Source organism: Colletotrichum navitas (genome assembly GCF_030913465.1).
Source record: "Colletotrichum navitas strain CBS 125086 chromosome Unknown LY79scaffold_86, whole genome shotgun sequence".
NCBI lineage: Eukaryota > Fungi > Ascomycota > Sordariomycetes > Glomerellales > Glomerellaceae > Colletotrichum > Colletotrichum navitas.
Genome location: NW_026850632.1, coordinates 1 through 13645, shown reverse-complemented (window position 1 = coordinate 13645; position 13645 = coordinate 1). Strand labels below are relative to the sequence as shown.

The following is a 13645-nucleotide window of genomic DNA, read 5'->3' as shown; positions in this document are numbered from 1 at the left end:
ATTATCGACAGTTCTCAGATTTTCGACACGGGCTTGAGATTGCTGGACCGTTTTGAAGTTAAAGTGACGCGTCACGGTACTACAGTCTACGGAGTATGACCCGAAAGATCATTGAGGCTCTCGCGGCGTCATTTCTTTCCCATTCAAGACTTCAGCTCATCTGATTCTCTTTTCTAGTCGAATTTCTTTTGTAGGCCTACATTTGCAATTTGACCTAAATGGCTTATACCGTATGCGACGAATCGCCTAATCAAATTTAGCGTTTCGTCAATATTCTTACACATTACCAATAGAGCCGCGAAACCTTTGTAGTCCAATCTACCCTCGGGCATCCATACGGGATTTTACATAAGACGAATAGGTATGCGAGGTAAGGCCTAGAGTCTTTACATCAGCTGCAGAACCAGAGTCGGACGCGGGCCAGGCTTACTTAGATACCCTCACTGCTCTGTAAGTTTGGGACTGGCAGCCAGATTTAATTTTGGCTCCAAAAGGAACGGAAGGATTGGTTGTTCGGTCAATGAACCAACTTCTCCTTCCGTACCGGATCCATGATCGTTAGATGATACGACTCTCGCTGGATGAGATCTCGACAGCACCAGTGCTCATTCCCTAAGTTCAAGATTATCCTCTACCATCATGGATGTCGGACCGGTAGTAAAACGTCGGCCGGGCCGATGACGAATAAGCACTTGCCAGACGGACTAAGCACAAAAATACCGTCCGTCCGCATGTTTCAATTTTCTGTGGGCCTCCTATTCGGTACATCGGAACGGCGGTTGAGAGCTTTCCGCAATCATTTTCGAATCCTTTGCGGGGGATTAGTCTGCCATCCCTGATTTGCGGAGTCATCGGGTCTGCAGTTCCAACATTTCTATTTCCCAAACTTCAAATGCTTACCAGGTGCTTGATGCCAGTCAAGCAGGCATCATGAATTTATTACGGACAGTTAGAGCCGCCATGCCAAGAATAGCCTTGGCTCTTTTGTGTTGTCCCGGGGAGTCGGAACCGCCCAGCCTCCCGTTATTGGCTTGGATGGTACAATTATGCCGGTGGCAGATACGAGGACTTGACTCCGTGGTGTGTGGCGCCCGAAGCAACAATTGTGGCAAGGTAGATTCGGCAACTGGAGTCTTGGCTCTTCATTATTATCAGGAAAATCTTGATAAAGACGGGTTTCATGACGCCATATGTCTCGACTCCTCGTAGCTCACAACCGAGGCCCAAAGATAGGATAGAACGCCACCAATTTTAAGTGGTTCATGATCGAGACCGGCTAGGATACTTGCCGTTCCCCACATCAACTCCAAACCTTTCACACGCAGCAATTCAAGCAATTCCTTGGCTTGATTTTGTGCGACTAACAAGCCTTCCGATAAGAGTATGTAGATGCAACCAAGCTTTTGAAGTAGTTTTGGTTTTGTTATTTCCAGACTTTGGTTGCAGATGCTAGGTTCGAGAATATAAACGTGGATTTCGTGTCATACTTGAAGTTTTGTGTATCTTTCATCATTTTTGACCGTCAACTCCATATGCAATCCATAAAATATATCTTCTAATACGACAAGCCAGCTATACCTGCGATGCCGGCGTAGGCAACGCAAGGATAATCGGCTTGAAGTAGCGGTACCACCGTTACGTTATTTGACGCGCTGGCGCCCAAGAGTGCCAGCTCCTTTCCAAGAGCGCTTCCCACCTTTGGCCATCCAGCCCCAACCCCGCCGGCAGGCTTCTTCGCAAACCCACCCCAGACACCCTGCATGTATGAACTGAGCTGTGTCTGCTGCTGGGTTGCTGCGCCGAACTTGCTGTACTGAGGGTATGTGCCAAAGACTGAGGGTATGTCGCTTGTGTGGTACGCGCCGGCGTTGGGGAATATGCTGGTAGAAGGAAACGAAGCGTCGTAGCGATAACGATAGACGGTATAACCGTTAAGAGCGAGGAAATTGGCCAACGATGATGTCGTGCAAGTGAAAACCGCATCAGTGAAAATTCTATAAACTAATTAGCTCACAGCAATCATCAGTGTCGTCTTAGCCTCATACCTGTCAGCCACATCCGTAATTGCGGTAGTGCCTTTCCCAGCATACAGGGCAAGGATTGAGGACTTTGTGATAGATGAGGTGATTCCAACCGTGGAGAGCGCATAGTCCAAGGCGGGAGCGCCACTCGTAATGCCCTGAGCGGCAATGAAGACGCGAGCTTCATTAAGCGTGGTTCCAATCAAGATGGGAATGTTAGGCCATGTCTTTGACGTGATGCTATTCCGGACGTCGCTGACCGAGGTACCGTCGCCGTTGACCGGGGGGAAGACAAGCGCTGCAGATTCGATGTAGGCTTTGATATCCGTGGCCGAGACTTTCCGCAAGCATGCAATGGGGGAAGACTGGCTTTGGCACTTGAAATTCTGGAGGACCTTTTTGTAGCTGTCCGATCCGGAGCCTATCAGAAGGGATTGTTGCGATTGCATGATTGCGGCCGAGAACGGCAGCGGACTGGGCGGGCTTGCGAGCAGCTGCTTCACAGACTCGCCCCCGGCGGAATCGCCAAAGATTGTGACACGCGAGGGGTCACCGCCAAAGCTGGCGATATTGTTTTGAACCCACTGCAGAGCAAAGCGCTGATCCAAGAAACCCGAATTCTGCGACCCGGCTGGTATATCGGGAGAGTTGGAGAATCCAAAGACTGACATGATTAGCAACCATCCGACCATACGTAACAAGCAAGATTCCTACTGTTCGTTCGATAGTTTATCGTTACAACAACCACGTCTTGCGTGAGGGCCAGTGAACTTCCATCGTAGATGGGTAGGCTGGCAGTTCCAAACTGCAAGTTACCCTGTACAAGTCAGCGATAATTGCCAAAATCATATGGACGAATTGTACTTACAGGAAACAGCCAAAACATGACAGCCTTCTTACTTGTAGACGATACACCGGGGGGTGTGAAGACGTTGAGGTATAAGCAGTCTTCACTCTCTTCCGGTAGAGGCCCAGTGGGATTGCCGAAGTACTGCTTTTGCAAAGCCGGCGAGCCCCCTTGGCTCGAAAATTGTTGCATGCATGCTGGACGGAATGCTTGAGCAGTTAACGTTGTCCATGGGTCGGCTGGCTGGGGAGGAGAGAACCGTTCCGGCGGTGACTTGGCGAATGGTACACCGAGGTACGCATTCGCGTAGCCAGTTGATGCAGCTGGCTGGGTCGTGGTGCCTACAATAGTACCAGATGGAATGACTACAGTCGGGCCGGCATCTCCAGCGGGCAAAGCGAGTACTCCAATAAAGAATGTGGATGAGAGGAGAATTTGGGCGAGCAATGGTTTGCGGATATTATTACCCATGATGAGTGGCTATATTGTCTTTGCGGCACAGGGAACTTGACCAGGATGTAAAGAAGCTGATGTTCCAAAGTGTTCTAGAAAACTCTCACGATCCTGCCGGCAATCACTTACTGTTTTATACATCCCCCCATTGCTAGGTTATAACAAATTGTGTCAACCACAAGCTGCCCGGCGCCGCCGACAGACAAGAATGGCAACGCCACCAAAAGACTATTGATGTCTTTGTGTCTATTTGGCCGAGACAATTTGATATCTGGTCATGCATACCTAACCGCTTCTAGTAAGGCACCCTTACAAACGAGTGAAACCTCTTCTCTCCATAAGGAGTGCACTGACCAAATGCATTCTCTCAGTCCCTCCAGAAATTAGAATAACTTGAGAAGGACAAAAGCAGTCAAGATGCAGAAAAAAAGTGAGAATATAGAGATATGCACAGCTTGGTATAAATGTTAGGGTCGGAGCTAGGAGCAAGGAACTTGTTCTAAATGCTTTGAGAGGTAGTTGAGGGAGGTGAGAAGGAAGTGTTAGTGCTACGGCCAAATACCCGTACTCCTTTGTGCATCGACAGACAGCAGCTAGGTAAGACAACCCGCAGAGCCTATAGAGCTATGACGACCAAGTGATCCGATCAACTGGGAACTATTACAGGCCGTTTCTGCTGCTGAAGCATTCGAGGCTGGTTCCGGAGCTTGAACCACGTGTTCGTCGCATCCAGCCAAAGTTGGCTCGGGTCGGTGAAGGCCTACGCCGCCATCTGCGTCTCCATCCTTTGATCATCTCCATTCCCCACAGCCCGCTCCAGGCAAGGTGACGCCGACGGTGTTGGGTGCCCCCGAGGAATTAGAAAAAGTGGCTGGACCGTCAGAATGTTTGGCTCGGCGAATAAACGCGCTCGGAAAGACATTCCACGTGGGAGGCAGCGGGGTTGGGTCGGACTTTTTGTTTAGAGAGTAACGATAGATATGGGCAGCCGAGGAGTTGCGATCACGAATGGGTAACACAAACGGCAACAACATTCTGGAGATAGCTAGTAGATGCCAGTCGTCAGGCCCGTAGGAGACGAGCTAGCAGAAATGCAGAAGCGTAACAAGGGCCAAGGCTAATGTCAATCCCCAAGTGCGCACTGGTGACTCCAGACACTAGCCATACTGCCGCAGGGCTGTAGCTATCAGTTTTCAAATCACGATTGACCAAGGTGAAAATAAAGGTTGGCCAGTGCTGGTGCCGGGTTCCTATGAGGGACTAGATGAGTGAAATACATGGTATTAATTGCTAAAGGGGTATCATTGGGTCATTATTTTCCAAGTTTCGTTTATGCCGTATTTCTTGCCCTAGCTCTGGCCCGGAGGAATGCTGCATGCCTCTGCGAGTGGTATTTAACATCGGGGGGATGCAACGGGTTGTAGAGGATGCGGCATATCTTGCACTCCATGAAGGCAGGCTTCGAGGACAGGTTGATGGTCGTCTGGACCGTCGCGACGGATTTCGAACGTGACGGTGGCTTCTTTGGGACGGCAGCCTCTTTCACCTCCTTGTCGTCTCGGAGCTCATTGAGCTTGCTGTTGGTGACCTCCTTCAGTTCTTTCCCGATTTGTGTCCTCGAGCTCCTCAAAACCCTCCCAGTCCTTGTTGTGTCAACGTCTCCACCTTCGTCACCGCCGTCCTTGGCATTCTCCACGGTATCTGATGAGGGCAGTATGGGATTGCTGGGCCGCAACCTCAGCCTGCGGGGCTCTTTGATTTTGTGGAAGACTGGAGGCGAGGACGGAGGAGTGTTGATCAGCTTTTCCGAGTCGGACAACGGATCGGAGGACTCGGTGGCTGAACTCGATCGGCATGGCTTAAAGTAACTCAGGATCGAGCTCTTAGGTATGTTGCTGGACGGTTGGGTGGGTTGCGCCGGATAAAGTCTCGGAAGCTCTGGTGTCCGTGTGGCTGGTTCCGCGGTGACTCTGCGCTTCTTTAGAAGCCCCGGACCTGTATCGTCATATTCTGTTGGGCGTGACCGTTTGCTGTATGTCCGCAAGTTACGCCTAGGTGCCATTAGTCGGAGTCGTGGTATGCGAAGCCAGAATAGAATCGTACCGCTTGTCGGTTGTTGTTGGTCTTGGAACGTCGCGTTGAATGTTGAGGCTGTACCACAATGAGCCAGGCTGCTAAAGTAAGTGAGCTGAGGGGAACCACATACAGCTTCGTTTCTTCTCCCGTCCGTTCCATCCCTTCCGCGAAAGAATCGGCGAAGTGTGGTGTTCTTCAACCGCTGGTGTCGGCTGCAGGCGCGGATGTGACGCGACGCGCTTGATCGTGTTGTTGGACGGCGTCAGGCAAGGTGTCAAGGTGAAGGGAAATATATCGGTAGCGTTTTCGAGCGCAGAATAGCTCAAGAACGTATGGTTGCCAAGTAATAGATATTGGCCAGGGGACAAAAAAGAGATAGAAAGGCCGATACTGTGACTGGGATGTGTGTGTCTTGTCTTTTCCTTGAGATGCGCGCGAGATGGTTTAATGGGGAGCTTGGGTGCGGAGGCCCCACCACAAAAAGCGCGCCGCGCGGATGACGTGCAGCAAAGCGCGTGTGAGACGCGTCGTGGTAGACATCTCGCGTCATCACGTGGGATCTTGGGACCCTTCTGCCCCTCCCTCCCCATCACGTTAATTTTCGTTCTTCTTGGGGATGCGCACAGTGTTCATGCAATACAAACAACCCTTCAGAGATCGGAGGTTCCGGGATCAGTTGTTGCAGGCCGTTCGGTCCACTGTTGTCGCTGCAGCTTTGGACCGGACGGGTGAGCTCCGATGCGACGCGAGCCAGTACACTCGCAGCATTCGGTGTCTTGAACTCGTGATGCTCGTTGTATTTTGTTGCATCAAACTACGACATGCCCTTCAGTCGTCGCCGTATTCCCTCGTCTGTGTCTGGTGTCTTGGTGTCGAGTAGCACCGTTGCGTCCTCTCCCGACTTGCCGCCGCTACCGTCCTCACCCAAGACCCATGTCTGCATCACTTCCTTGATCTCTTCCGGCTCCTTACGGCTTGCCTTGGCCTCTGTCATCCTCCACACGTATCCCGAGTAAACGGCGACCTCTGCGACAAGCACAAGGATGGAGCCAGCGAGGGTCAGGAAGATGCGCGCCGTGACTGTCCACCAGCGGGAAGCGATCCATATCGTCGCGGCAACGCCGACGATGCTGACGAGGAAGTTGAAAATGACCATGACCTGTTTTTGCACATCGCCGAGCGTAACCTCGTCATCGCCGTTGTCGGCCTCGCGCATGGGACGGTTCACTTCGGCAAATGCGTGCGCTCTCGAAGCGGCGCCGGGGACCTGCTGAGAAAAATTGTCGGTCCGGGACGGCTGCTTCATCATGCGTTGGTATGTTCGTTCCTCTTCTTCGCGTCGCAGGCGGGCCATCAAGGCTTTGTACTCGGCAGACTACAAACGGACTGTTAGCGAGTTGGCATCAGACGAACGGGTGATTGTGACGTCGTACAGGCTCTGGCTTCGGAGGCGGCGGAGGAATGTACACGTTGGCGCCTCGGAGCAGACCCTCCAAGCTGAATCCATCAATGCCCTCGCTCTTCAGGTCCCTCCACAGATGGAGAACCTGGCTATGTGTGATGGGGTCCCCGACGACCCGGGGTTTGAGAGTCGGTTCTTCTGCGTCGGGCGTTGCTACAGAAGTGGCTGACCCATCCGACGTCGATTCCTGCGCTGCTATGCCCGTCTTCGATGCGTCCGTCTTGTCCCGGCGCGATCTCACCTCAACCAGCCTCTGCAGACCGGCGGCGATGGAAGGCGTTACCGTAAGCTGTACCATGACTGCGGATGTGCCTCTTGTCTCTCACGCTATCATGTCGAGATTGACACTAGTCGAGGAAGGGAACCAGAAAAGGAGTAATTGTCGCAAGTTCTGTGTACCTAGGTATCCTCAGTACTGGATCTGTACGTACCCAAGGTACTTACCTTTGTACTCCGTAGTTGTGCACGAAACCTGAGGCCGCTGTGTCCCAGCTAGGTTAGTCAGCATCGCCGCTCTTGCTTGGGCTCACGTCACCAGTGCTTAGTGCTACTAAGGATATAAATCACCTTAATTACCTCCTCCTTAAGGACGCATCTAACTGTCTACTTACATTTTTATACTACCTTGTTATTCCTGTAGATTATTAACTTTACGTAACTTTCACTATATATAAGGACTTAGTTAATACTACTAGGTAACAGGATAAGTGTAGGTTTAGACAAGTAACCTAGCTCTTAGTGTACTTAATATCTAGGCGTCTATTATTTAGCTTTTATAAGATATTTATATATATTAGCTTATTTTTATTATCTCTATTACTAGAAGCTAACTATATAAACTAGTTATAAAGTTATTACTGCCTAGATTTATATTCTTCTTATAGATACTTCCTATTATATAACACTACTGAAATATTGTTGTTACTTAGCTTTCTTAGTAAATACTTTGTATCTTAATTTAAAATTCTTTGGAGTGGTTATAATGTTACTAAAGAGAAGCACTGATAAGTTTTTCTGCTAAGGGAGGGAGAAAGGCCCTAAATAGTATATAGAAGAGATTAATAATTCTACTATATTTACTTTGTTGCCCTCTAAAGCGTGAGCGCTACTAGACTAAGTATTTGCCCCCCTAGTTAGGCTAAGAGCATTAGCAAAGATATCCTACTAGTTAGGGCTAGCACCGTCACCCTCAGCATCCTACGCAACAGGCTAGATCCAGTTGCTATCGCTGTATAGAGTAACTTAAATGGTGGCGTTGCCTCTGTTGTTGATGGGTAAGGCAGGGAGGATGAGAGTTGAGGTTGCTGAGCGGATCAATACAGTATTGAGAGTTGGGCCAGTGAAAAAGGAAGGTCTGTTAGCGTTGGCCTGGACGCCAGCAGCAGCTGTTAAGGTGAGAGCAGAGAATACTTAGCGTGTAGAAGGTATCTTGGCGATTAATACGGTGGTTACGAATAGGCCCTTGAAATGTCGTCAATAAAAGTGTCCTAATCCCAACACCTTTTCTTTTTGGACACAATTTGAATATTTATTGCTCGTGAATTCCCATGAGCGGCAAGGCCGACATTGTCTACTATGCAGAGCCCTTGTCGTCGATAATTACAGCGGCTGATATAGGGTCATACATATTTTAAGTAGTGGGCGATGCATTCCACACACGGGCCTTGCCATTTTAGCGAAATTTACGGATATGCCCGGTGGCTCTCTACAGTACAGTCTGTTGCAATGACAGCGTCTAAAATTCAAAGCATCGCAGGACAAGGCGAGGAGGGCGCCCTATTAGGCCACCTAAAAGGCACCCTTTCGCCAGCAAATGGCTGGCGATAGCTAGGTCGAGAATCAGCTTCTATTTAATACAGGACCTACGTTATAAATGACTGTTTGATACTGGTGCTGTTAGATATCTTCTAGAAACAAAACAAAAAAGCTAAAATCTAAGAAAAATAAGGTATTAAATAGCTATAAATCTATAAGAGTTTATTTCTATATCTTTTATCTTTTGCTACTTTAATTATACTTTATATTAACTATAGATAGCATATAAGTATATTTAGTCTAGAGTTTAGAAAAATATGCCTAAACGCTAAATTTTAATTTAGATGCTATTTGTGTAACTATTAAAATTTAACCTATTATGTTTCTAGTGTCTAGACCTATTATCCTAAGAACCTAGATATTTTAGTAGCAAGAAAAGCTAGAATTTTTTAAAAAAAACCTCCTAAGTAAATTACTATAAATTCTAATTTATAATATCTTCTGTATACTTTTATTCTTATTCATTAGATAAACATCCTAGATTCTAACTTTTTCAGGTTTAAAAAGTTGAGTGTTTTCCCCGCATAGACCATGCTTTGAGTTTTGGACGGTATCAATGCAACAGACTGTAATAGTCATCTCATCGAGTGCAGTTGACAGGCACCAAATCCCTGAGTACCGTTTAGAATGGAATCATGACTGGGTACACACGGCAACACTGCACTCTTTTCCTTGAAGACAGCCAGCGTTGAGATTCAATTTCTCCATACAGCTGTTTCCTCTTTTCCCTTTGTTGGTCTGCAAGGGATTAATTTAACTGCGCATGGCGCAAGGTATTAAGTGGGTCGATACTTGATCGAAGCCACTAGGAGCGGAAGCGGAGCCGGAAGGGCCGACCAGCCGTCCAACCATCCCAGTGAATATAGTACTATTACTATTTGTTCGTATATGAGTAATAAACAATCATAATAACGGTAGTCGAACTGATTTACGTGACCAGGTCGGATCCGTAGGTGCCATATTCCTATATATTCTACCTTTCTTCTCATCATCTCCTCCTCATCATCTACACTCGCTTTCCCTCAATAGTTACACGTTCACATCGACTCAGGCGTCTTATCAACTCTACTTCTCTATTAAACATATCCTCATCCAACCAACATAATGAACCCTAAATCATTCATCACTCTCGTCTTTGCTAGCACCGCTCTTGGTGCTACTATTCCTTCAACAGAACCAAGCACCTCTCATTTAGTGCAACGCGACCGAGCCCAATACGAATCATGTGTAAGAGTTTGTTTACGGACTAAGAAATATGAGTGGCCTGCTACTTTGTTGGCTCGACATTGTGCAACCTACTGCAGTAAATATCTATAAGGCATATCTAGGCTGCGAAGGGGAAAGTTGCTCAATAGCAAATACTGCTCTTATGTTAGGCGCCTGGGGGGAAGACCTGGGGGGGGCACCGGCAGTAGGGCTGCAGACAGATATCCTAATACCTAAAGGACATGTAAAAGGGGAATTTGCAGAGATTAGGGACTTAGGAGGCTTAATTACACGACTGAAGAGACTATTATCTATGTTTTCCTGTAGCGGTCGTACCTAATCGTTAATAGTCAGTTACACGCACAGACCGTTTAACGTCTTCATACCCCTATCAACCCTACAATTCAATGTACAAAGGAAAAACATCATGTCTTACGGATAGCATCTGTCAATCTCGAGTTATAAACAGTGAGTTTATACCTAAGCTGAGGGGTAAGCAAACAGCGATGTGATTGTACACATGTATTTGGCTTGCTTCACTGAAGCTACTTAAATATATGGCTACGATGCGGAGCCCCTTGCTCAAATTGGAAAGATATGAGCCTCATCTTCAATACTCGAATGACCCGCAGGGGTCATTGACTAATAATTGGTACTACAATGAGCAGATGTCGCGCTGTGGCTTGCATCGCTCAAGGAACCGCAATACACGCAAAGTCATTTGATTTGGTCTACATAAGCGGATAAGTCGAGAGAGTAAAAGTGAGCCCCTCTCCCAAGGATTAAGGCTTTGCTCTCTGAGAGGAAACATAATCGATATGTACTACAGCTCCTATGAGGGTTGTTTACATAGCTCAGAATCCTATAGCCTTGAGAATTGTAAACCTTGTTGCTACATCCTACGCTCTCGACCAATTCTCTACGGTTTCTTACAATGTATAACTTGTTGTGCGGCTGAACAACACAGCAAGCTCATCTCCAGGCCCCACTGATGCGTCGCATTTATCACAATAGCCTTAGGTTGTGCATCAAGCGGGAAAGCTGTGTGAGGCGATCGCAAATATCTATTAGCTGTTGTTTGAGAAATTGAGAGCCTCTGATTGCATTTGCGGATTATCGGAGTTTTGTTCAACAGTAATTTCCAATGCGTTCAGTTGAAGTCGGAGTGCACCTAGAAGTCCATATTCTTCCAGTTAAGTCTATCAACACCCGGTAGGCGGTTCTCACTTGGCAGTTGTTGGCACTGGCGTGGACGGCCTTCCGTCAACAGGAAGATACTCTAATCCGCATTTCTTAGTGTTTTGAGACTTCCGGAAGCGCCTAAGGGAGAGTGTCTTTCGAAGTCCCATAACTAGTACTAAAATGCTACATCGCTGGCAAGGTCGCACGTCTTTTGTACTTGCCAGCCTGACACTGGCTGAGAAAGCACTCTACGTGTAACTAGCTGGCTGTATCCTACGCCATGGCTAAACAGAAGCAGTCGGTTTGATCCACTGGTCGGGCTGGTTCGGGGGTTTGCGCTTGTTGTATCTCAAACAGTCACCGAAGGGGAATTGGTCTGTCGGTTGACTTAACGAATGAATTGTCGATTGTTGAATTCTAACTAACGTGCATGATCAGCGAAGCGATCATACAAGCGAAGCGATCACCCAACAGCGACCATGCTATCTTCTTCCTTTCAACACGCGTTCGACCACCAGAAACAATGCCATCATCAAGCAACGAATGTCAATTAGTCCTAGCAGTCCAAGCTATTGAAGGACCCCAAATAACTAGCATCCGGGCTGCAGCCAAAATCTACTCAGTACCTTTCTCTACTTTACGCGACCAACTTCAAGGAAAACCTTTGCAACGTGACATTATGCCTAACTCACAGAATTTGACAGAGCTTGAAGAGAAGAAGCTAGTTGAGTTTATTTTAGACCTGGATTCCCGATCATTTCCTCCTCGGCTTAGTGGTGTTGAAGAAATGGCTAATCGACTGCTTGTTGACCGCAACGCGTCGCTAGTCAGCAAGCGCTGGGTGTCAAAGTTCGTTAAACGAACACCAGAGCTCTGAACACGTTTTATTCCTAAGTCAACTACAAGAGACCCTAATGCAAAGATCCTAAGGTTAGAGATGTGTAGTTCTCCCTTATAGTAAACATAATTATAAAGTATAGTATTATAGACTTAGATATCTATAGCTTTAATAGGACTAGTTTTATGATTGGCTAGATTACATCTAGAGTAGTTATTATAAGCGCTAAAAGACGTTTAAATACAAAAATAGTGTAGCCTAGTAATCAAAAACATATTACAGTTATTTAGACTATTAGCCTGTCTAGCTATAGTGCCTTACTATATATTATTATTGGAGATAAAAATCGACTCTCTACCTAGTATACTAGATCTAGTCTCCTACTTAAACAAGTTATTATAACGTCTAAAAATAGATAAATAATAAATAAAAGAGACCTAGATTAGCTTTAAATAAGTAGCATCTTAGACAGTAGCTTAGGCAGCAGATAGGCTACATATCTATAGTTAGGTAGTTAATAATAAGGAGAATAGGGGTATTATTGCGGAGTGTACCCCCTATAATACTTACTATTGCTAGACATAGAATTAAAGTGTCCCTATTATAAAAGGCACTAATTGTAAAATGAATTAGCGTTGTAAATAGCTCTTGAGTAGATAAATTAATTAACATAACACTTATTTTAATTTAATAATAGTTGTAATTGTTATTAACGTACTATATCCTCTCATCAAACACAAAGTCCGCACAGGCCACAGGCTGCTGGAAAGGGGTAAGCGGGCTGGCAGAAACAGGGATCTATATGTAGCAAAAGCAGGGGTTAGTCATGTATGTCACTAGCAAGTTAGGTGGCAAAGGCCAGTAAACAGACTTATGGTTAGCATTAGATTTTCTCCCACTTACCTACTAAGCTCTAGATTTCTTATAGCCTTATTAAACTATTTTTAATAGGTTACTAGACATCTTTAGCTAGAGATATATACTCTTAGTAGTTATTATCTATATTAATATTAGATATCTCTTCTTGTTTTATTTTCTTCTTTATATAGGCGTTATAGTTAAAGTTATCTTAATTATCTTATAATATCTTCTTATTTAGTATATCCTTAATCTAAATCTTATTAATATTAATTTTATCTAGGTTACTACTAATCCTACACTAAAGAAAGGATTACTAGACTATTTTACTTTTTTTAGCTAGGTAATAGGTAGCTATTACAACAGTATAGGTAACTATAATATATTTTATTAATATAGACTACTTAATAAGCTAGCTAGGCTAGCTAGGTTAAATAAGTTAAAGTAGCTAAATAAGCTAGCTAGGTTAAATAAGTTAAAGTAGCTAAATAGGCTAGCTAGGCTAGTAGACAGTAGCTTACTTTATTTACTATATATAGTTATCTATTACTTTAGATAACTACTACTTAAAGGGCTTATTAATAGTAGTATCTAAAGGTTAAAAGAGAAAGGTTATACCTAGTTGTTATAGGCTATACCTAGTTAATTAGCATAGGCTAGGTGCCTATTACTTGCCTTTATAAGTGCTGCTAGATAACAAGTAAGGGACTTGTTGTTATATACCTTTTGACTATCTAGCCAGATAGCTCAATTGGTAGTGCTTGCCATTATGTCCGCCTGCCTGATGGGCAGGCAGGCCCTACATAATGGGACACTGAAGGCTGAGATTCGCTGGCAGCCGAACTACGCCCACACTAGTGGGGCCTGTTCCTTCACATACAACAAGT

At 46.0% G+C, this 13645-nt stretch overlaps 3 protein-coding genes across 3 annotated transcripts; all 3 read right to left on the bottom strand.

The window, feature by feature from the left end:
* Positions 1 to 1382: 1382 nt before the first annotated feature.
* Positions 1383 to 3438, bottom strand: LY79DRAFT_398249 (carboxylesterase). Its single transcript, XM_060552998.1, has 4 exons — positions 2890 to 3438; positions 2736 to 2838; positions 2046 to 2685; positions 1383 to 1994 (listed from the first exon to the last, which is right to left on the bottom strand). Exons 1-4 carry the CDS (start codon positions 3337 to 3339, stop codon positions 1556 to 1558), a joined length of 1632 nt encoding a protein of 543 aa, XP_060409325.1. The 5' UTR covers positions 3340 to 3438; the 3' UTR covers positions 1383 to 1555.
* A 1158-nt stretch (positions 3439 to 4596) lies between these two features.
* LY79DRAFT_398228 (uncharacterized protein) lies at positions 4597 to 5700 on the bottom strand. The gene is made up of 3 exons (XM_060552997.1): positions 5528 to 5700; positions 5425 to 5472; positions 4597 to 5372 (listed from the first exon to the last, which is right to left on the bottom strand). Exons 1-3 carry the CDS (start codon positions 5554 to 5556, stop codon positions 4652 to 4654), a joined length of 798 nt encoding a protein of 265 aa, XP_060409324.1. The 5' UTR covers positions 5557 to 5700; the 3' UTR covers positions 4597 to 4651.
* A 399-nt stretch (positions 5701 to 6099) lies between these two features.
* Positions 6100 to 7287, bottom strand: LY79DRAFT_398221 (endoplasmic reticulum-based factor for assembly of V-ATPase-domain-containing protein). Its single transcript, XM_060552996.1, has 2 exons — positions 6831 to 7287; positions 6100 to 6772 (listed from the first exon to the last, which is right to left on the bottom strand). Exons 1-2 carry the CDS (start codon positions 7155 to 7157, stop codon positions 6212 to 6214), a joined length of 888 nt encoding a protein of 295 aa, XP_060409323.1. The 5' UTR covers positions 7158 to 7287; the 3' UTR covers positions 6100 to 6211.
* Positions 7288 to 13645: the final 6358 nt, after the last annotated feature.